Consider the following 22135-nt stretch of genomic DNA (forward strand, 5'->3'; position numbering starts at 1 on the left):
ACGTGTAACTGCAAATCAGGAATCCAATCGGGGATGGGGCGAAGAAATGCCCTCTGAACCACACTTTTTGGTAGTCTGTTCCTCGTACTCTGTATCTCCCAACAGGGTACTACTCCTTTCGCTCAACAGCCAATACTGCCTATGAAGCGTTTGAGCGAGTGGTGCGCTTGTTGATCTCAGCCTGGGCCTTTTCAGATCCAGTAGCGACGGCCTCGGCGGCCTTGTCCTTGGCGTCAACAGCGGACTTCTTGGCCTTGTTTGCCTGGGCCTTGACCTGCTCCTTGGAAGGAGCGGCACCGGAGCCGAGAAGAACGGAGGCAAGGATGGCGAAGATGGTGACAGCGATAACACCAATACCACCAGCGACCTCAGGGACGAACTTGGCAGCCTCAACGGGGTCGCGCTTGGCGATCTCGAGGAAGAGGGCCACCTTCTCCTTGACGTAAAGGACTGGGTCATCCTTGAAGACGAGGTCAGAGGGCGACTTGGGTGTGTCCTTGGGCTTGGGCTTGTTGGCCTCCTCGTCAGCCTTCTCAGCGGGGTGCTTGAGATCGAAGGTCTCAGCCTTAAGCTTCTCAGCATCGTCGATGGAGTGGCCAATGTAGATGTTGTCGAAGAGAATGTCCTTCTGCATGGTCCAGATTTCGAAACCAATCTACGGCATGTTAGCAAAGAGTCTGTGAAATCAAGATGGAGTCAACTTACAGCACCGATGGGCTCAAAGTTGGCAGGGGTCTTGTCCTCGAAGTAGTCAGGGTTGGCGATCTTCTTGGGGGCCCAGACGCCCTTGTAAGCCGGGTTGTCGATGAAGGGAGCGGTCCACTTGCCCTTGTAGGCAGGGTTCTTCTTCATAGGAGGCTCCCACTTGCCGCAGCCAGAGACCTCGTCACACTTGGGGTTGGGAACGGTGGGAGGGACCCAGTCACCGTCCTCCTCGTCATCCCAGTCCTCAGGCTTCTCAGCCTCGGGGTCGGGAATGGTGGTGGGCTCATCCTCAAGCCAGTCTTCAGGCTTGGTGGCCTCCTCGTCGACAATCTCGAACGGCGCATCCTCATCCCAGTCCTCGGGCTTGGTAGCCTCGGGGTCAGCGATGCGGGCCTCGTCAACCCAGTCTTCAGGCTTTGTGTCGTTGGGGTCGTCAATCTCCTCAGCGGGGTTGACGGAGGGGGTGAAGTCCTCCAGGAGGGTTCCGTTGCGAACGGACTCGCCGTCGATCTTCATCTCGAAGCTCTGGTCGGGCTTGACGATGAGGGTGTAGAGGCTGGTGGTCTTGACGATACGAGCCATGGGAGGGTTCTTGAGGTGCTTCTCCTCGTACTCGCCGGTCTTGGGGTTCTTGTGGCGGAAGATGAAGTGAACCTAGAAATGTCAGCGTAGTTGGTTGTATTGAGGGAAGTGTCGTACCTTGTTGGTAGCACCGCACTTGTCGGGTCCGAACATGATGATGTAGGGAGAAGCGTTGGAGAACTCCTCAGCGTGGAGGGCTGCGTTGTCCTGGAGGAGCTTCATGTACGCACCACCGCACTCGAGGCCATCTGTTCGTTGTTAGAATAACGTGATATCCCGAATTTGGCTAGAAAACCTACCCTGAAGCTTGACTTCGTACTGAACAACAAGGGTGTCATCCTTGTTGTCAATGGCCTTGGGGAACTTGGCGGAGATGGCATGGTGAGCCGCCTTGTCCTTGATGACCAGTCCCTTGTCGCCCTCCATACCCTTCAGTACGGAAGGCTCCTCAACGGACCACGTGCCAACGTATGCCCATTCCTCGTCATCGGCCTTGACGTCCTTCTTCGCGTGTGAGGGGTTCCATCGGGACTCCCAGTCGTCGGTGAACTGCTCGAGGAAAGGTGCCTTGAGTTTTGTGGGCTAGAGAGTGTTAGAGAGAGCCTCGGCTATGTGTATGATTCAGAGACGTACAGTAAAGGTTGGCTTTGCGACCGTGGTCGAGGAAGAAGACGCTGACTCGGAAGAGCTGGCGTCGTCTGCGCGCACAACGGCGGCAGCGAGCGCAACGGTGGCGCCAATTGCAAAACGCATTGTGCTTGCCTTGGTTGAGGGTTGAAGTGGAGGAGAAGAGTTCACGGATTCAACGTTGGGGCAAGGTGACAGTTAAATGCCCAGTACACAGAAAGGCCACCTTAGTGAAATGTGGCAGGAAGCGGGCCCTTGGAGCTCCCCACTAGCGCCGCGACCCATGCACGGTTATGCTCCAGGGTTATGGATGCTTCTCGAATTACTTTCACGCCAGCTGGCCAGATCTGATACACTTTCACTTAAGAGTTCATTGCATGCAATTACTATCAAGTGGTCAAGAAGTGCTAGTAATCCAGGTACCTTCCCAGGTGCCCGCTCACAGTCGCTCTTTCCAGGATTCTGTGTCCGCGGCGCTAGTGCAGACCTCGGGAAGAACAAACGTGTTCTCCACACGTCAACCCCGAATCCAAAGGTCCCAAGATAAGGAATACAGTTCAGGCAGCTTTTCAAATCTTAAGGAGATACTTCAAACAGGCCACGTTGTGCACAACAAACTCGCATCGATCACGCTCGTGCGCTGTACGACCAACACGACACATTGCATCACCCAGTACTGTCTTGAACGTATGTGGTATCGATTGTAGGTGAGCTATATCCATAGTCACACCAATGCATGCAGCCAACGGCGCTTCAGTGTAGGTATTCCCAAAACTCCGCCGCCTAGCCAGGTCGTAAGATGTGGTCTGCGTATGTATGCTACCTGTTCCCAAGTCCATCCCGCAAGTAGTACAAAGCCGCGAACGCCATACGCTAAAGTCAAAGTTCTAATTACTCCATGCCGCATTCCATATGACATGGCCTATGTCGCGTGCAGTATTTACGGTGTCAACAACTCTGCCGATGAGAGTGGGTGGTAAAGGCTCTTCTTCGTCGCCTTCAAATGGCATGAACATGCCGGATGGTGTTCTTCGTAGTGCGCCGCTTTCTAGTGAGGCTGACGACCCACTCCGGCGCAATGAGTACGGATCCGAAGCAGTGGGAGTGCCGGCCCTTTTTGAGCCGTAAGCGCTAGAGGGCTTGAGGAACTCCTCACTCTCTTCGTCGTCTTCTTCCAGCAGGAAATTTCGTGATGGATTTGACGGCTTCAGGGTCTCGGAGGACGGCGACGGAGAGAGTCCGCTGCGCGACTTCCACATGGCGAGGGAGTGATGCTGCTGCGTCTCGGGGACGTCGGGAGAGTCTGTCCGGTACTTGAGCGTCGTCGATGGAAGCTTAGCAATGGTCTTGTTGTCCGTGCTGATGCTGACGGACGAGGCAGTCCGTGAAAGAGGCTTCTTCCGGCGCGACCGCTTCATCATGACGACGCCCTCGTCCGACGAGGAATCCGCTTCCTGGTACTTGGCCCAGGGGTTGTGGTTGCAGTCATCCTCCTCATCGTCGGCGTCTTTGCACTCGACGGCGATACATTGCTCGACCTTGTCGTCGAAGCGGATGTGCCGCTTCTCCCCGTGATCGGGAGTGTGCAGTCCGGAGGTGGACTTTGAGGAGAAGTAGTCCGTGCCTTCCCAAAGCAGGCCTCGGGACAATGTGGAAGATGTGGGGAAGTCGGGGGTTACACGGCCGATGATTGGTCGGGGCCGTCGCAACTCCAGCGTCACACCGGTTGTTTGCTGGGCCTGCACCGACTCGGCCGCCTGTTGCAGCAGTGACGACGACGACAGGGACTTTTGCAGCATGGCCTCGGACATGCTGCGCTTCTTGAGAATTGGCTTCTTGACGCCATTGACGAACGAGTTCGTCTTGGACAGGCGGCTGGCTGGCTCCGAATTCTGCTGCGAGCAGAAGCGGTTTGAGGCAGGCTGCATGGGCCCGTACAGCCAGGTCACGTCAACGTCTTTGAGCCTGGTGATTCGTTAGCAGTGCCCAAGAGTTAAAAATCTGCAAGATGGTGCACGGATGGGGGTGATCGACACCCCTGCCGTGGCTGCAGATCGAAATATTCGGGACTCACCAATTCAATGTCTCGGGCGAGATGGTCTTGAGCTTAAACTGGGCCTTGGCCCACGTTCGCCACGAGGCATTTTCGAGCCTGGAGCGCTCGCCGTAGACGCTGCGGTGCTCGACGATGTGCCGCCACGACGACCAGATGTCCTCCTCGCGCCACTCGTACGAGAGGTAGTCGACGTGGTGTGAGGGCTCCTTGCGCACAGCCGTGTCGTCTTCGGACATGGGCATGGGGTCTGGCGTGGTCATGGGAGTGTCGGAGGAGAAGCCTTCGGTAGGCGACGGTGAAGGCAGCGAGCCCGGGCGCATGGCTGAGGATGCAGGCTTCAACGAGGCCATGTCGATGGGCGTGACGCCGTGACTGATGCCCTTGCCCTTTGCAACACCCTTTCCCTTTCTGTACTGCCGCGCCGAGGTGTAATTGGGAAACGCCAGGCCATCGTCTTCGCTGCTCGACTCGTCTGACTTGGGATCGAGCGAGACGCTGCTGGAGGGCGTCGAGTGCATGGACGAGGTGCGCGAGGAGCCGCTCAGCGACGGCGAGCGCAGGTCGGGCAGCGAGTACTGGTTCTTGCGGATGGGCGTGTAGGTGTCGTAGGCGAGGGACGCGGACGAGGGCGAGCGCTGGAAGGGCGGGTTGTCTCGCGGGAGCGACAGCATGGCCGTCATACCGGGCGGGTGCGGGTCAATGCCTCAATATCTATCACAGCGTGGGCCCGGCGGCGGCGAGGGAAAATCTCAGATTGTTCGGCGTAGACATGCGGTCGTGACTTGGTATGTATGGGCGTGCGGGGACGGAGGTGCAGTGGAGCGTGGCCAGGAATCGGGCTGACGACGCAACGGCGGATGTAGAGGCAGCTGTTGAGCAGTGGGAGGTGCGGAGATTGTCGAGACAGAACCACGAAGCGGAGTAGCGGCACTGGCCTAGCCACGAACTCTGGAAACCTGAAGAGGCGCCCCTGCACCCTCACACCAGGGCTACTCTGGGGTCCCGTCCAGCCTTTCACGTCACCCCTCGCCTTCAAGCCACAAAGGACCGACCGCTCTGCCGCTGCGCATCCGTTTGCCCTCCAAGCACGCTTCGCTGCACCTACGGGGTAGCTGCAGAAGGCCTTTCGGTGATCAGCCTGCAGATGCCCAACAGAAGCATGTGTAGTCTAGACCGTCGCTAGCACCCTCGCGTGGAGGCGCCTTTCACATCCTGTCGCGACACCGTGCCGGGGGCTGCCTCATTTCCGAGATGCGCCGGCCGTTGCTGCACCTCAGCAGCGCCGAAAGTGAACTGCGGAGAACCTTGAGAACCTTAAGAGCCAGCTGCGCATGTGTGCTCACGGTCGACTCCACCGGCTCGAACGACGTTGACGGCGAACGCCAAAGCCATGCACTGCGATGCACCCCCCACTCAGATGCAGGTTAACTTAGCCTTCACTTAGCCTCTCAACACGATGCCTCTGCTCCATCACTTCACCGATGCTCAGCATACAGCAGTATGACGAAAACCATCCATGCTTCTCGTCCAAACACCTGCTCCTCCACATGCGCTTCCTCTCTCGGCGCCTGGGGATTTTGTGGAGAATGACGCGCTGCTCATCGATCGAACTTCAGCATTTCAATCTTATCTTGATCTCTTCTTGGTCGACCTCCAGACCGCTCAGAAAGCACAACGAGCCAAAAGCACTTAAATCTTGGTCAAGACACACATTTCGCGTGGATCAAGGATTTTCGCCCATGCTAAAGCGCGATTTAAACTGTTCGCCTTGCCAGATGCCATAGTTTTAACAAAATAAAGGGCTGCAGACGACTTTAGTACGTTTCGTATCAGGACCAAACTCCTTCGCAAGCTCCGTGCTGCGTGCAACCATGAAATGGTCTTCTGCTAGCCCTCGCCTTGCTAATCATAGCTCACCCTAGAGCGCGCGAAGAAGCGAAGAACAAACTACCCACGGGTATTACAGTGGGGATGAGTCGGGGTTCAAAAGGAATCATCTGGTTAGGGCCTTGGTGTGAACATCAGCAACACAACATGTTAAAGTACAGTCGTACTCCTGCCATCCTTTCTCTCCACGGCATTTGCAACCATGTCTTTGCCCCCGGCTGTTCAGTGGCACTGCGTCAAAGCCGCTGCTCCAGCCGCATGGCACTCCACCACACATCGATAATGGAAATACCATTTGTAGCAACCCGAAGATAAGCCATGCGTTCCCCAACGGCGTGGCAGACTTGGTCAGTCTGTGCAACGTCGCACAACAGTAGCCTCGTCATGGACGGTTCATCAGTTTGCAGGGCCAAGCAGCGCCTCTCCGACGACCACGAACGTCAAAGGGGCTTTATCAGTCGCACACCGTCTCGTACAGCAATCTCGCGAGCATTTATGCTATCTGCGAACTGCAGCAGCCCCTGGGATTTATTTCCGGTAAAATGCAGAACGGGAATGATCCAGCTCGTGCGATCGATCTCAGCGCAGTATGTAGCGCCATGACGCATTTCGCGTCGGTGTTCGAGAGCCCCGAGAGGCGCGAAAGCGACCCAGTTTGTGTCATCGCCTGTCGCAAACGTTTTGCACTCTGTTTTGCACTCAGCCTTTTGTGCGCCTTTATAACATGTCACCGCCGCGTCACACGTAAACTTTATAATAGTCATTCCTTAGCATTTATAATATGAGCGTAACACACGATGCGCCTGCCCCAGCTGGGGACTTACACCCCGACTCGAACGCGCCGAACGGACGTCACGATACTACGACTTCTTCGACCGATGTCAGTCTCACCGAGAGAGACGGAACAACACAAAATGGAGAGAAGGCTGTAGAAGAGGGCGCTACTGGAGCGAATGACGCCGCTGTTGCACCGGGCGCCTCTGGTGCGCAAGATGAGTTCCCCCAGAGAACGAAGCTACAGATCTTCTTGATCATGCTCTCTCTGGCTGTGGCGGTTCTACTCGTTGCTCTGGATATTACCATCGTCACGACCGCCCTACCCACGATTTCGGCAGAGTTCAACAGCGCTTCGGGATATACATGGATAGGCTCGGCGTACCTCATCGCACAGTCAGCAGCCACACCAATCTGGGGTAAGATCTCAGATATCTTCGGACGAAAGCCCATCCTGTTACTCACAAACGCCATCTTCTTTGTCGGTTCCCTCCTTGCAGGTGTGGCTGTCAACATGGACATGTTGATCGCCGCAAGGGTGATACAGGGTATTGGTGGTGGAGGTCTCATCACACTGGTCAACATTACCATATCCGACCTCTTCTCTGTGCGGGACCGAGGTGCATACTTTGGAATCATCGGTGGTGTATGGGCCTTGGCGAGTTCCCTAGGGCCTGTTGTTGGAGGGCTCTTCACGCAAAAGGTCTCATGGAGATGGTGCTTCTACATCAATCTACCTTTCGACGGTGTTGCGTTCCTCATCCTCCTGTTCTTCCTCGATGTCAAGACACCAAAGACTCCGCTCCGTGAAGGCCTCAAAGCTGTTGATTGGCTGGGTTCGCTCGCCATGGTCGGTGGAGTCATTATGCTGCTCCTCGGCCTGGAATTCGGAGGCATCTCACATCCTTGGGATTCTGCCACAGTGCTGTGTCTCATCATCTTCGGAGCCGTAGTCATTGGCATCTTCTTCGCCATTGAGTGGCGGGTAGCACCGTATCCTCTCATGCCCCTCGATCTCTTCTCGAAGCGATCGAACTTGGCTGCATTGGCTACCTGCTTCTTCCACTCTTTCGTCTTCATCAGCGGTAACTACTTCCTACCACTTTACTTCCAGGCTGTGCTTGGCGCGACACCTATTCTTTCGGGAGTGTATCTACTGCCTACTGCAGTCTCACTCTCATTTCTCTCAGCTTTTACTGGTATCTTCATCAAGAAAACTGGGCAGTATCTACCTATGATCTGGTTTGGCATGATTATGATGACACTGGGCTTTGGACTTTTCATCGACTTTGACGTCAATAGTTCTTGGGCCAAGATCATCGTCTATCAGATCATTGCTGGAATTGGTGTCGGTCCAAACTTTCAATCACCGCTCATTGCACTCCAGAGTCTCGTACCGGTAAGTTCCATCGAAACTTTCTTTTTCTGCGCCTCCACATGTGATCATTACACATGACACTAGAGGCGGGGTTGCGGTAGAGCAACCATAGTTGCCATTCGTTAGTCTACCGATGCTGACATGCTCCTAGAAACGCGACATCGCTACTGCGACTGCAACATTCGGCTTTACTCGGAACCTTGGTAGCGCCATCTCGGTCGTTGTAGGTGGGGTCATCTTCAACAACGAGATGAAGTCGAAGCAGTCTCAACTGGCCACTTCGCTCGGTCCCGAAACTGCGTCGAGGTTCGGTGGAGGTTCTGCCGGCGCCAACGTCGGGCTTATTCAGTCCCTCCCCAATGAGCAAAAGTTCGTTGCGCGAAAGGCATTCGCAGACTCGCTGAGCACCATGTGGATACTCTACGTCGCATTTGCTGTCGTGGGTCTTGCAGTCAGCCTCTTGATCACGCGTAACAAGCTCGACAAACAGCACGAGGAGACCAAGACTGGAATCGAGGTAGAAAAGGCGAAGAGGCTCGAGAGGGAAGCCGAGCGCGCAGAGAGGCGGAAGAAGAGGGCCAGTAAGGGGTCATTACCGCTCGACCCTGAGGCGCAAACAAGCAATCCTGATGTCGTGAAAGAGAAGGAGACAGCGGTATGATGAATTCTCAACGATTCCTTGTAGCATCAAGCATAGCGTAGGTGTTCGTGTCAACATACTTCAATAGTTCGTTCAAGATACCACTGTATGTAAAATTGTAATATAACAGCCATGTAGGCCCACAGAAGTGTCAGTGCGTTCCAGTCATAGTGTGCTCGTACTCACACCCCCGTTTGCTCACAGGGTCTGACCCTCCGCTGAGTCTTTGTCAATACGAAATTAGACATGTTCGCGGTGAAGTAGACAAAGCGTTACTGGTACACGTTTCATAACAGCGTGTTCAGCGAGCAATCACCATTCACTACACACCAATATCTTAAACAAAGCTCCATGTTCCCAGACAGAGTCTGTTGTCAACGTCAACGCAATGTGCTACTATCGACTTTACATCTTCGTTGGCTGCGGCCACTCAACCTTTTCAGAGACGCCGGTTAGGCACTGTAAGAATGCGCTGACGAAGAGCGCAAAGAAGTCGAAATCGCCATCAACGCAGCCTGAGGATCTAGCTACCGGAGGCGAGACTTCCTCGGGAAGCAGCCGCAAGGGCAGGGACTCACAAATGACGTTGGTGCCAGACGATGACTCCACCGAAAGAGCAGAAAAAATAACCACGTATGGAGATACTTCGCAGACTTTACACTCTGCTGTACAAGCAGACCATAACAAGACACACAATACAAATCTTGTGTCAACAACCGACATTCTCCTGACTCCAAACGCAGATGGTAGGACTGCCTTGTCGCACACGACCTCACCTACTATCATTTCAAGAGCCAAAACTTCACTGCTGAATCCTCCAGCTCTAGAGGACAACGATACCCAGCCGACTTGCGAAGAAGGTCGTGTACATCCCCTGCACACTATCCGGCTCGAGCGCTTGTGTCCACTTTGTGAAGAAGAGAGAGAAGAAAGACTAAGACTTCTGTACTCTTCCATGGGAGAGATCAGATTTGACCCTGCAAGATGGCATGTGAAGTATCAAGGAGATGTGAAGTTGCAAAGTGATGGAAATCAGCAGACGGGTGCGGGTTGGGGTGTTGCCATGGGTGGGTGGTGGGATCTGGGTAAGAAGGAGGATAGGGATGGTGTGACATGAAAATGAGTTGATTGTACCTAAAAGAAGGAAGGAACAATACCATAGCGAAAACTGAGAGTGGTCCTGCGCGGTCTTGGAAGGCGCTGCCCAGGTGGTGGTGATGCAGCATCACGTGCACCGCCGCCAATCGCAGCTCGGCCCTTTCAAAGCTCACCAACGATCACGACCACGACACCTCGCAACACCGCCAATTGCCCCGTCGCACGTCTCCGAATCACTCGACGGAGTCCTCGGAAACTATATACACGACCTTCACCCCCGAACGCACTCCCCACCGCCGCAATGCCGACACCAGAGTCCGAACTCTTCCTTGCCAAAAAGCCCAAGGTTGCGCCAACCTTTGACGGTGTCGACTACGAGGACAACACTGCGCTCAAGGGCGCGCAAGATGCTATCATCAGGGAGCAGTGGGTGAGGAGTATGATGGCGAGGCTGGTGAGGGACGAGATGGGCAAGTGCTACCGAAGGGAGGGGGTCAACCACTTGGAGAAGTGTGGACATCTGCGAGGTAGGTCTTTCTCTATTCCGCAGGCTACAAGGATGCGTGCGGAAGGAAAAGAGGTCGAATTTGGGGCTGGTTGAAGCGGCGCAAGACCATCTGTGGATGTACGCCATGACAGAGCGAAGGCTAACACAGGCTGAACAGAGCGTTACTTCGAGCTCCTCAAGGACGCAAAGGTCAAGGGATACCTCTTTGCCCAACAAAACTACGTCGACGATGCGTTGAAGCGATAAGCGGCCCGCCAACAGCGGTGATCGCTTGCATGAGGAACGGACAACGGGCAGACCATACACAACACGCAGTGGGAGACACCAGCAGACGAAGACAAGGGTTTATGGCGTTCGGCAAGCGCATGCTGAAGAAACGCACCAATTCTCTCGTACTGGCGAAACTGTACATATACATGCCGGAGGAGAGACCGATGTAGCACGAATTATTGGATCAAGTGTACAATTGCAGTGGTACAGTTCGTGTATTTTCTTTTCCCACTGACGTGAAACCTCAAATTTCTAGGTCTTCTGTTCCAGGCGCGTGTTCCGGACGCTTTGTGGCTCCCCAGGTCCTTGACATGATGAGGCCAAGGCTAGCTCCCCAACCCCGCTACCACCGCGTACCTGCGTCAGCGACCGCTCCGACCAGCAACAGTCAATAGTCAACACGATGCCCTTCCCCTTCGTCCTACCAACTACTTCCAGCATATCCTTCACCGAATACTTCAACAGCAGCACCCACCCGTCCCTACCCAACTGCGCGACCACTGCGCGAGGCGTCCTTCGAGACGTACTCAAGCGACACAAGCGCATACCGCCTGCCTCACAGGCCTCGAACCTCTCCACCGTAACATCCGCCCTCAACGACTACATCCCATATCTGTTCGCTCTCGATGCAGGACTGAGTGGTGCAAGCTGCGCCGGCGAAGAGATCGACCTGGTCTTGGTCAAGGAGCTGGAAGTAGAATGGCGCTCGACGCTGGGCTCTTCGATACCGGGCCGCGAGCCAGCAAGGGTTAAGCTCAAGAGTCTTGAGAGCGAGCTCTGCTATACTCTCTCGACATTGGCATACGTATACAGCCTCCAGGCTCGAGCACAGCTACACACCCTCTACAATGCGACCGTACCCACGCCCGAACAACGCGCAACCGCAATCGGCGCTGCTATGAAGCACTTTCTCGAAGCAAACTCCATACATACATACTTGGTGAACCGTGCAGGGCAGTACAACTCACAGCCCGCGGCTATAGACATATCCGCGGCTGTGCTGGGAGCGTTGGCGGAGCTCACTATGGCTGAAGCTACACTCATCACCGTCCTGAAAGACGATCCATACCCAGCGGTCGTGATAGAAGACCGGAACAAGCAGAACAAAGACTGGATGTTCAGGGGCGTCGATATACCCAAGGTCCGCGCGCATCTCTTCGCTCGACTGTGCCTTGCTTCTTCAGAACACGCTGCGAAAGCCCAGGCTATGCTGGGGCGGTCTTCCAAGATTAACGACGATCTCCTGAAATACGTGGATGATCTGAGGCGGACCGCCAAAGGCAAGGCGTGTCGGTTCCTTGCCTGCGATGCTGAAGGAGGTGGTAAAACAGGCGAAGGCATCGCGTGGCTACGAGGCGCAAAGAAGGAGCTGGGTTTTGCATCGCTGGGTGCCGAAGAAGAGAAGAAGACTTCCGGTTTCTCCAAACTGAAAAAGGAGTGGCAGGAGAAGAGAGAAGACCGTAAGATTGAGAAAGGTGTAGATTGGGGTACTGATGCTGGCAAGTTCGAAGAAGGACGGATTGTCGACATGTTGTTGAAGAAGTGGGAGAAACAGAACGACACTGTATGTATACCCCCCTTCGCTGGTTCATTGCGCATGATTAACTGACTATACCAGGTTGGCATTCAAATAGTACCTCCCTCAGAGCCATTGCTAGCAAGCATGCCCTCAGGACGCGAGTATCACACCACCAAGATGTTCATCGTCCCCGCGCTCGACGAAGACGCTTTGATTCGCATGCGGGCGCCACCGGATCCAAGCGAGGCTTTCGAAGGAAACGAAGACGACAGCGCGGACGAGGACGACCGCAACCCTCCTGCTGGCGCATTCCCAGGCACAAAGGCGGACTATACACCAAGCTCAAGCTATTATTGAATTGCAAGGGTATATAATACAATTGGAATAAGAGGATGTCTGAACAAATAAAGGAGCTAGCTGACCAAACACGCCATCATACCCCATACCCAAGATCCCTCCAAAACTCCGCGACCTCACCCGAAACATCTCTTTGCACCCTACCCTCCTCCCAGACATCCCCCGCCCCCTCCAACATACCACTCCACGCCATCAACAAAGTGCCCCTATTCCCCCTCCCCGCAAAATGAACAAGGTAATCCCCCCTCCTCACATCCCGTTCCTTCAACCCCTCCACATCCTCCCTCTCCAGAAACTTCTGCGTGCCCTCCTCTTCATACCCGTTGAACCAATGTTGCGGCACATATCTCGCTTGGTCTCTAAATTGCTCTGTTTTGAGCACTTCTTCCATGGCAGATTGTTCGGTGAAGGGGAGGTCGATCTCCGGTTTGTAGTGGCGGAATGCGAGGATGGCGGTGAAGAGTTCGATGGCCCAGGCGTTGACGCGGAGGAGGAAGATGCCGTTGTTGAGGCCGTTCCAGTCGCGTGTTACGAGGAGGTGTGTTGTATTTGCTGGTGCTGACGTTGTTTCCTTGTCGTCGCGGCGCCACCAAGACCCGAAGCGCGCTTTCTCTGGTGGGAGGAAACTCGATATCGGACGGCATTGATCGAGAATAATGGTGTCCCGATCAACCCATTGTATCCATTCCAACCGCTCTTTCTCTGGCTTCAACATCTCCCGCATGAGTAGGTTGAGGATGAAAGCGGGTTTGTTCCACAAATCATCTACAATCGGATCGCACATCACTCTAACCTCCGTACCATGCACCAAGGCATGTTGGAGATGCGTCTTGAGCGCTTTCTGATAGTGTTCCTGGGGCTTGCCAAAATGCGCTGTAACAGTCGCGATGCGCGCCCGCCCCGTAGCAAAAGGTGAGTACTTCCGACATGTAGCGCGCTTCGCAGTCGCTGCCTCGATGAGTTCAGCCGACACTTCAGGTAAGCATTTCGAGTCGCCGTGGGTAACGAATTGGGCGTTGGGTCGCGGTTGGGGTCGGGCATACGGAACGGAGAGGTTCTCCAAGTTGGGGTGGTTCCAGAGGAGGATGGGGAAGCCGATGAGGAAGAGACAGAGCCAGATGAAGAACTTGCCCGTGAGGAAGCGCGGAGGTGCGTACATGGCTTTGGAACGAGTGGAAGGGGATGGCGAGGGGATGGAGATGGGCTTGTAGCTTGGATGTCCGAACATCTTATTGCTACTGGGTGCTAGCTATGTATGTGCGAATAAGAAGAAGAAGGGGGTAGAAAAGGGACTTGGGAGAGGTCCTTCCAAGACATGGTCGAGATGACAAGCTACACGAGGTGACGAATGCTACGGCGGCATTCTCTTGGGGTGCCAACGTCGCCGGATTATGCGGCTGTGTATTCGTGGTAAATGGGCGTCAGGTTGACAGCCAGCCTGGCATGGCGGCGTTGGCATGTCCGGTCCCAAGAGCTTCGCTGTGCTTGTCTTGAGCACAGAGGTTCTGCCACTGATCTTACTAGCTGAATCATACTACTAGCGGATTTTGGCTCTAAGTTGGTGCATGACAGAGGCTTACACAGCGAACGCGCTGTGGTCGGACTTTATTGTCAGATATGGTATTTGCGGAGTTTGGTTACACATCCTGCTCACGGACTTGCTGGGGCTTCTCCTATACGCGAAGTCTGAACGGAGATTATTGAAGGGATGGTGTAAATGGAGACACATGTATTTTGGTGCAATTGCTCAGTACGGTTTGGAGCTGACGAGTTCGTCGCATTACATGTTTCTGCTGCTCGGGGAGATACCTTGGCCTCTCGTCAGTCTTGGCTTGATTGGCGTCAGCGTCACTACAATGAAGTATGATGTAGATCTGAAACAGATTGAGGCTTCCAAAAAGAGCCTCATCAGTATTTGGAGGCTGATAGGGTTCCGACGGAGCGGTGCGCCCTGGTGGTCTTGGTCGACACAACGCCGACTCGCATGCTATCCGTGTTACAGCGTCGCGGTACGCGTCGTATTTGCGCATTAGAGTATGATAGTGAGGAGATGTCTAGTCTGTTAGCTCTGAGATACGTTCTAAGTATCGTGGCATCTTGGTATATTCCGGACGGTCCGGGGATCATGTTGAGGGTGGAGGTAGCTGCGAGGCTCGCATCGGTAGAGGCATCGCAGGCGCGAGCCGCACCCTTGGCAAGGACGTGAACGGAGTAAACGACACACATGAAGATCAGCATTAGTGTTAACTTGGTGACGTGACTTACTTTGGGGGAAAAAAAGTACACATCCTCCAAAAGATGCATAGTATTACCAACCTCGAACTAATAGACATCCTGCCAGTAGAATCACATGGCTAGGGTCTTGACTACCACGCAAAAACGAAAAAATGAGAGCTCTCCAGCGGGGAATTGAACCCCGGTCTCCCGCGAGTTGCCTGATAGGTGACAAGCGGAAATACTGACCACTATACTACTGAAGATTGGTCAACCTGATGGTTGAGTAGTTGGTTGATGACGAGACGCCACACAATGTAAAATATATCCGCATTTTGCACACCGGCCGCATCAGATTGCATGTAATCATGCCATAAGATTGCTTCGATCAAGTCTCCAGTCTGCCGATCAAAGGTGGCGTAAGTTCGCTCGTGTGCCCCGCGACACGCCGTCTTGCAGCCGAAGCGCGGGACCATTGACCACCTAGGCAGCACCTGACCCACCCAAAATTCGCGACACCACGCCTATACAAGTGCGTTGTCTCGCAAAACTCAGTATACGACGCGAATCAACCAAGGCGTAACCTTGGCCGACCCGCTGAGAAAATCAGGCTCATTTGTGCGACAGGATGAATCTGCCAGGGTAGTATCCTACCCGGCGCATCACTCTCTATGGACACATTCGGACTAAACTGGCATATTTTCCTGTTCTAACAGTAGGCCCGAGAGGACTCGCTAATGTAGCATACTCTGTTATGCTGTTCATGCGAGCTTTCGTACACTAGGGTTAGCCTCCTTTACGACTTTGTGATCTCCTCCTGACCTTTCATATCACCCAACGAGTTATCACCATCTTTACCATCGCCCAATGACCCCTGTCCGATGAGAACAGCTTCTTCTCGTCCAAGCATCATGTGCTCGATGTTTACCTTGGGGCCCTTGAACCACTTGTGTGCAGAAACGAACCACCAAATCGTCACCAAGAACATCGGACCACCGTAAACGACGCATGTCCAGTTCATGTCTGCCACGCTATTGGTGCGTTAGTCTTGTCAAAGCAGCGTGGAAGTGTTGGTGAGACTTACGTCAAGTCCGGTCCGGTTACGCTTGGGAAGCATAAGATGGGTATCATGAGCAAGACAAAGACGCATGCAACGCTACCAATAGCGCTGGAGTACTTCCCCAGGTTCCATGGACCCGGTCTAAAGCGATTGCCTACGAAAAAGACGCGGATGGCAATGGGTATGGTAAATGCGCTATCAGATGTCAGTAGAGCACGCACACCATGCTCACAAGCACTTACACAAAAGCTGCGATGGCACCAATGGAGAACAGCGCTCCAACAGCCAGCTCGCCGCCAAATATGAGCAGCAGGCATAGTATGCCGATTGCGCAGTTGAACCAAACGGCATTCGCAGGTGTCTGCGTGTGTTTGTTGACCCTCTTCCAGTACTTGGATAACGGGAAGCAGTCGTCACGCGCGTACGCGAATGTCACTCTGCTTGCCGCAATCATACATCCTTGACCCATGCTGAACCCGGCAATAATAGTGAGAGCAAGGATGGCCAGCGTCATCTTCTGCGACATACATTGCATCAGGTAGGCAGCGAAGGGCTGCCCAAGCTCAGACTCGAGGACTAGGTCGATATCAACGACAGTGTATGCCACGACAAGCTGAAGGAACCAGCCAAAGAAGCCTCCCGTAGCGGATGTCAGAACAATAGCGCGCGGAGAAGCCAGGTTCGCATTCGAGCATTCTTCCGCAAGATGGAATGGCGAATCGTAGCCTGACATGGTCCAGATGACGCCGATGAAGGACATCAGGACTGATATACCAGCTGGGAAGGATGTGCCTTCATAGATTGTGCCCCAGACCTCGCTCGAAGGGGCAAAACGGGGTAGACCGCGCTCTGTACGGTCTGTGCCCGCTGGAATCATTATGATGACCACAATCAGCGCAATGAAGTTGAACGTTGAACCAGCGGAGTTGAACTTTGCAAGCCAACGTGTCGGCATAGAGGAAAGGATCGCATGAAGAATCATGATGAAGACCGTCAACAGGAAAGTCTGATAATCCGTGGGGACGTAAGACGGGTCATTGATACTAGCCGCCGCCAGTATCATGGCCGCAATTCCATAATTGACTACTCAAACAGTCAACTCTATTTCCATACCCATCGCGAACGAGATAGCGGTTTGTACTTGCCGGACGGTGCCGCCGTGATCTGGGCCAGCCAATTACTCCAGCCAGTAAGCCAAGCAGCAAAAGGTCCCCAACCAGGTGGTGCCAGGACAGCAGAAGCGTAGTATAAACCTCCGCTCGTAGGCATGCTACTACACAGCTCTGCCATGCTCATGGCCACACACTGAATACCAACCATGGCCACAATCCAGCCCCAAGTCATTCCAGCCGTTCCCGCATAGCCCATGCCATAATAGAGCGTAGACGCGAAACTAGGCAGTAGACCCAGAACCGCAAAACTGACACAGAAGGTGGTAAACAGCGAAAATTCTCTCTTGAACTCCGATTTGTATCCGAGGGCCGCCAGAACTTCTTCATCTGGATTGAGGGAATGCGTGGGATCGTAGGGTATATCGCCATCTGGAAGAACAGATGTCACCGGTTCTTCCGCGACGGAGTGGTTCCGATGCTGGGAAGTCGTCATCGTTGCAACGCGAAATGCATGCGCGCGCCGTCGCAGTCGCAGTCAAAGAATAAGAAGAAGTCGCGATACAGAGTCTTACTCCAAGAATATAGCAACGCATGGAAGCGCAACAACTTGTCTATATACACCCACACCCCAGTCTGCATATCACCGCGCAGCAGGGTTGCAAGCGGGGTGTCACTACTCCAAGTGGGAGAGTACACGCGAAGCCATGCTGCAACGGTGTTTGGGTGCGGCGTCATAATCTCTTAGTAGGGGTGGTAGGCGTTCGTCATTCGCTGCGCGAACGCCTATCTCTCTGCTCTTTATCAGTTGCGTGGTTCGGCGGTTCGGCTAGACTAACTTAGAGGGAGAGGTGTGGAGGAGATCGCGGGCTGCGACACGCCAGGGCACACGACACCCACGACAAAATAGTGGCTTGTCAAGAGGTTGGGCAGCCGTATCCTCCGACCGCCATCTTTCTTATGTTGTGCGATCCGTGCAGCGAAGTTGTAGGAGGTACACATAAGTACGGAAATGGGTGACCGCTTACATGAATGGATTAGTGTTCGCGATGGATAAGACACCTTTGGTGCTTCCAAGGTTCCAAGGTTTGTTCGGAATTATTCCGCCCGATATCTGCGACCGGGGACTGCATATCGAGGTACCGTGTCCTGGGATACCTCAACGCTGCGATACGGCTGGACATGCTTCAATAGGCATAGGCTTTCGTAGAATATATTTGCCTGTCAGATTCCACGTGGCGTGGCAGGAGCGATAAGCTCACCGTTGATGTCACTCGATGAGAGATGGCGAGACGCCCACGAGCTGCTTACCGTAGCTACGTTATGAGGAGCGCGGTATGGATAAGCAAACGCTGCTGGGATATCAGAAGGATTGATACGTTTGCGCAGCTGCTTGCTTGCGTTGAAATACCTTGGTGCCCAGGTGAGTACCTAGCACAGCATGGGCTGATGCCCCTTGCTATCCCTGTTCGTCGATCCCATGGGTAACGTCTACCCCAAAAACATTGATGATTAAACATCCGCTGTTCGTTTGAGACTGCATGATGGAGATCGACCAAAGGCTCTTTCCGAGCGGATCCTCTCCTCCATATCGACTGCCTCTACTTGTATGAGCAGTCGCGTCTACCTAGGTATACTAGAGTGTACATGCCATACTACCACTTTCTTTGAAAGAATTCCCAGTGGTCTTCTTCGCTGAAAGTCCCTCTCCAGATGTTCGACTCGGAAGGCGAGACTGCCCAGGCGTGCACTCAGGAGGGCCCGGGTCGATTCTGCGAGATCAATGCAAATTTCAGCTGGACGCCAGCGTGTAGCTCCCAGGCAATGTCACTGCGTGGGATTACGGTCCTACGATTCTATATCCTTACCTTTACATAGGTCTTTAAAGCCATCCTCCACCTGGGCATCGTTCTCCGTCATGGTTGACCATGAGCACCTTTCAAAGTGAAAGAAATGGCCTCCCCAAACTGGCACATGCGGCGCAACGGCACCGGTGTCAGATACAAGAGTCACCGAGCAAGCTGAGTCGGCCTTATGTGTGTTATATCGAATCTGCTCCAGGTTCGTACGGCTTACATGATGTGGGTCGGGCGTGAGTGTTGATCATTCAAATCCCTCTTCATTGGCAAACGCAAAACCACTGACTCGGTCCTCCGCGGGTGTGGCGATACGATACATTCACGTGCAGTTCGCGCATCGCCGACAGAATGTCACCCCTGGTGCTGCTTTGCCGAATCTGACAGTAGCCATCGCTCAATGCCGACTGAAACTGCCCAGGTGAGTCTGAGCTTTCTTCTCGAAGGCTGAGTCTTCTAAGCCGCTGTTTCCAAGGTCGTGGTGTCGGGTCTTCCTTGTCTATATCGCGCAGGTGTTTCAATGTTTTCGACAGTTTCCGAAACTTGCATTCAGTAACCTGACTGTTTGGCGATTGAACTTCTGCAAGGCCTCTGTTGGTGACATGTGCTTGCTGGTCAGTTTTCGCTGTCTTTCAATCGCAGAGATTGCGATTTGCATGACCAACAGTGGACGGTAGAACTCTACCAATTGTGGGTGTGCTGAAGTCAATCATGTCTGTGTTCGAAAGAGACCCGGGTTTGGGGTACTCGGCGGAACGCTGCGACTTCCCTTCGCCCTCGTGCTTCTGAGGCGCCGACGCCGCTACACTACCTATGCACACCCATGACAGCACAGTCTCTTTCCAGAGCTATCTGTATCAGCGACAAGGCTCCTAGGACTTTCTTGTTACTGCGCGATTTTCGGTTCTCCTTGACTGAACGCCTGAAGCAAGGACGAAAATTATGCGAGTGTTGACCTCGGGACCAGTACAACTTACGGCTACGGCCCGCCAAAGGCGTCAAACTAAGCGTGCCGGGACACCCGATGTCACTCACGCAAGCTGGCGGGCACCGCCAAACTTTCCTCAACGCCTTCAATTTGCGCTGCGATGTTACCGATATCTATTGCGAGTCAGAATTCCAGTGACACTGGCAACAGCTGTATAGCATACCTACGATATTGCTCGCCTGAAGTCGCAGTTTGCAACACTACCAGGCATGAAATCACCGAAGCAGCGCCGGGAAACCCATCGCGCATTGGACGCATTTGATTTGCTGTGACATTTCTTCTTGAACCGTACCACGAATCGTCGCGAAATGTTTCCGGTCAGCAGCCAACATCGCCATATTGCCGCGGCCTTCGAATTGGACGCGCCTCTCTGACACCTGGGCAGCCTCAACCCAGGTCTGAGTCGTCAAACTCGTCATCCAATTGGCGCTACCGCGAGTCCCACAAGTGTCGAAGCTGGACCAGGGACGTCCGTCTTTAGTCGATTGTGCAGATCATCGAGGATGCACAGCTCCATTGAAAGTGGCGCTTGCGACACTTTTAGATGCCTAGTCTGATATCTTGGGGTCCGGGGGTCCGCGATTTCTGAGCGCTGTCTCCTCAATCCGAATACTTCCACTGAAACACTGCGCGACCACCCCAGGGCATCCATCCACAGCGCCACCCCGGAACAGTCCAACCAAGCAACATCCCAGAGCACCTATCAAATTGTCAATGAAGCATTTTGTGACGGAAAGCCGCCGACATCACAGAGAAATGCCGAGTGATTGCTGAGTTCACACCCGGTCTTCACAACATAGCGCCTGTGGTCACAACAAAGCTGCTGACCGGGCGCTCGGCAGTTCTTCATCGATTTACTCTGTTCCCCAACGCACCGTGGTCTCTATCGCATCGATAGATTCCCCCTGATATTTACGACAACTTTTGATCAACACCCACTAAAGCCCTGAGCAACCAACTCCGAGACTTCTCGCCGTCTACTGGCCCGGCCTTTGAACGTTCCCACAACCTCGGCTCGCGAGCCAACCACTTATCTATGGCCGGAGTTCTTGAGCCTGAGGCTGGAATTTTCTACGGCGTGTGCTGGATCGTCGTCATCATTCGACTAATATCAAGAAGAATTCATCGTGGATCATGGAAATTATTGCAATTAGATGATTACTTAATACTTGTAGCCATGGTTTGTGACCCGCAGCATCGAGCGACTTCAAGTACTGATTGTGACACAAGGCTACCGACACAGTGCTGATTGCTATCATGCACGAAGTCACAAAGACTAGCAGTACGTCTTTCCATGTGCAAACTGCAAGAGAGACACACGCTGACTCTATACCGGTATATAGGCAACCTAATACCGCCTGGAGACGACGTCTCTCAATATTCAGATGCCGAAATCAAGATGCGTATATACGGATCCAAGCTGGTCTTGGTAGTAGAGCAGATGCAACTCCTCACCATATGGCTGGTCAAGGCATGCCTACTCATTATGTACAACCGTATGACGATGGTCCTCCCGCAACACAAGATCGTCATCGCCACCTCCATATATGTCGCTGTCGCATTTGTGGTCATGGAAATATTGTACCTTGGGGTTTGGTGTCGGCCGTTCTCGCAATACTGGGCAGTACCGCCGAATTCGAGTAAGTGCCTTTGCAACATCTAATCACACGATACTGACGATACCAGAACAATGCTCCGCAGCGACTAATCATCTCATCACAAACGCCGTCTTCAATATTTCCAGTGATCTGATCATCATAAGCATACCCATGCCGTTGCTCTTCAAAGTACGCCTACCGAAGAAGAACAAAACGATCCTTTTCGTCATCTTCTGTATAGGAGCGTTCACCATCGTCGCAGCAGTCCTCAACAAATACTACTCGTTCACAAATCCCTTTGGAACTGAGTGGACGATCTGGTACCTTCGAGAGTCGTATACAGCGATACTCTGCGCGAATCTGCCCTTGACCTATCCGCTCATACAACGGGTTCTCGGTCTGAGAAACTGGAGCTCCAACACATACACTGCAGAGAACACATACGGGCCCAATACCGTCACGCGCGCGACACAGTCTGCACACACACGCGCCTATTGGCCGGAACCTAGAGCAGAACCGATACCCAGAGGCTTCCGGGATATCTTCAGGCGGACGGAGAGTCAAGAAGACATGAATGGCGGTCTTGGCAAGCAAAGGGAGGATCAGGACCCACAATTTATCACCAGCGCGATCGAAATGGAGGACGCGAGGTCACTACGAGTGTCGGGCGTGAGTAATCCTGCCAGTTGGCGAACTTCCGCAACGACGGAGGGCCATAAGGACCAGGAGATTTTCCATGCCGTATGAATGAATACACGAGTTCTTATCAACACAATAGGCTACACTTCCGCTCACACATGCGCGTAATTGCTACTCTTCAGAAAAGCTGTGATTGAACATGTGCTCGAATTGATTTGAGCCTCTGGCATCGGTCCGTCTTTGTACGTGGAGTCGTGTTCTCGTCATCGT

The 22135-nt window shown here is 53.6% G+C and overlaps 8 protein-coding genes and 1 non-coding gene across 9 annotated transcripts; 4 read left to right on the top strand and 5 right to left on the bottom strand.

Moving 5' to 3' along the window:
• Positions 1 to 139: 139 nt before the first annotated feature.
• On the bottom strand, positions 140 to 2040 carry J4E83_007683 (uncharacterized protein; the record flags this gene model as incomplete). Its single annotated transcript, XM_049334586.1, has 5 exons — positions 140 to 655; positions 706 to 1359; positions 1405 to 1535; positions 1587 to 1869; positions 1921 to 2040. 5 exons carry the CDS (start codon positions 2038 to 2040, stop codon positions 140 to 142), a joined length of 1704 nt encoding a protein of 567 aa, XP_049186472.1.
• Positions 2041 to 2801: 761 nt separating this feature from the next.
• Positions 2802 to 4650, bottom strand: J4E83_007684 (uncharacterized protein; the record flags this gene model as incomplete). Its single annotated transcript, XM_049334587.1, has 2 exons — positions 2802 to 3879; positions 3989 to 4650. 2 exons carry the CDS (start codon positions 4648 to 4650, stop codon positions 2802 to 2804), a joined length of 1740 nt encoding a protein of 579 aa, XP_049186473.1.
• Positions 4651 to 6241: 1591 nt separating this feature from the next.
• On the top strand, positions 6242 to 8087 carry J4E83_007685 (uncharacterized protein; the record flags this gene model as incomplete). Its single annotated transcript, XM_049334588.1, has 2 exons — positions 6242 to 6248; positions 6670 to 8087. 2 exons carry the CDS (start codon positions 6242 to 6244, stop codon positions 8085 to 8087), a joined length of 1425 nt encoding a protein of 474 aa, XP_049186474.1.
• Positions 8088 to 8259: 172 nt separating this feature from the next.
• Positions 8260 to 8670, top strand: J4E83_007686 (uncharacterized protein; the record flags this gene model as incomplete). Its single annotated transcript, XM_049334589.1, has 2 exons — positions 8260 to 8264; positions 8316 to 8670. The coding sequence occupies 2 exons, from the start codon at positions 8260 to 8262 to the stop codon at positions 8668 to 8670; spliced, it is 360 nt and encodes a 119-aa protein (XP_049186475.1).
• A 1378-nt stretch (positions 8671 to 10048) lies between these two features.
• J4E83_007687 (uncharacterized protein) lies at positions 10049 to 10501 on the top strand (the record flags this gene model as incomplete). The annotated part of the gene is made up of 2 exons (XM_049334590.1): positions 10049 to 10274; positions 10413 to 10501. The coding sequence occupies 2 exons, from the start codon at positions 10049 to 10051 to the stop codon at positions 10499 to 10501; spliced, it is 315 nt and encodes a 104-aa protein (XP_049186476.1).
• Positions 10502 to 10928: 427 nt separating this feature from the next.
• J4E83_007688 (uncharacterized protein) lies at positions 10929 to 12401 on the top strand (the record flags this gene model as incomplete). The annotated part of the gene is made up of 2 exons (XM_049334591.1): positions 10929 to 12089; positions 12144 to 12401. The coding sequence occupies 2 exons, from the start codon at positions 10929 to 10931 to the stop codon at positions 12399 to 12401; spliced, it is 1419 nt and encodes a 472-aa protein (XP_049186477.1).
• A 76-nt stretch (positions 12402 to 12477) lies between these two features.
• Positions 12478 to 13629, bottom strand: J4E83_007689 (uncharacterized protein; the record flags this gene model as incomplete). The annotated part of the gene is made up of 1 exon (XM_049334592.1): positions 12478 to 13629. The coding sequence occupies one exon, from the start codon at positions 13627 to 13629 to the stop codon at positions 12478 to 12480; it is 1152 nt and encodes a 383-aa protein (XP_049186478.1).
• A 1166-nt stretch (positions 13630 to 14795) lies between these two features.
• Positions 14796 to 14881, bottom strand: J4E83_007690. Its single transcript has one exon. It is a non-coding gene; the product is annotated as a tRNA-Asp (tRNA).
• A 1032-nt stretch (positions 14882 to 15913) lies between these two features.
• J4E83_007691 (uncharacterized protein) lies at positions 15914 to 16792 on the bottom strand (the record flags this gene model as incomplete). The annotated part of the gene is made up of 2 exons (XM_049334593.1): positions 15914 to 16758; positions 16789 to 16792. 2 exons carry the CDS (start codon positions 16790 to 16792, stop codon positions 15914 to 15916), a joined length of 849 nt encoding a protein of 282 aa, XP_049186479.1.
• Between the last annotated feature and the right edge of the window lie 5343 nt (positions 16793 to 22135).

Source organism: Alternaria metachromatica (assembly GCF_023757995.1).
Source record: "Alternaria metachromatica strain BMP 0045 chromosome Unknown scaffold_19, whole genome shotgun sequence".
Taxonomy (NCBI): Eukaryota; Fungi; Ascomycota; class Dothideomycetes; order Pleosporales; family Pleosporaceae; genus Alternaria; species Alternaria metachromatica.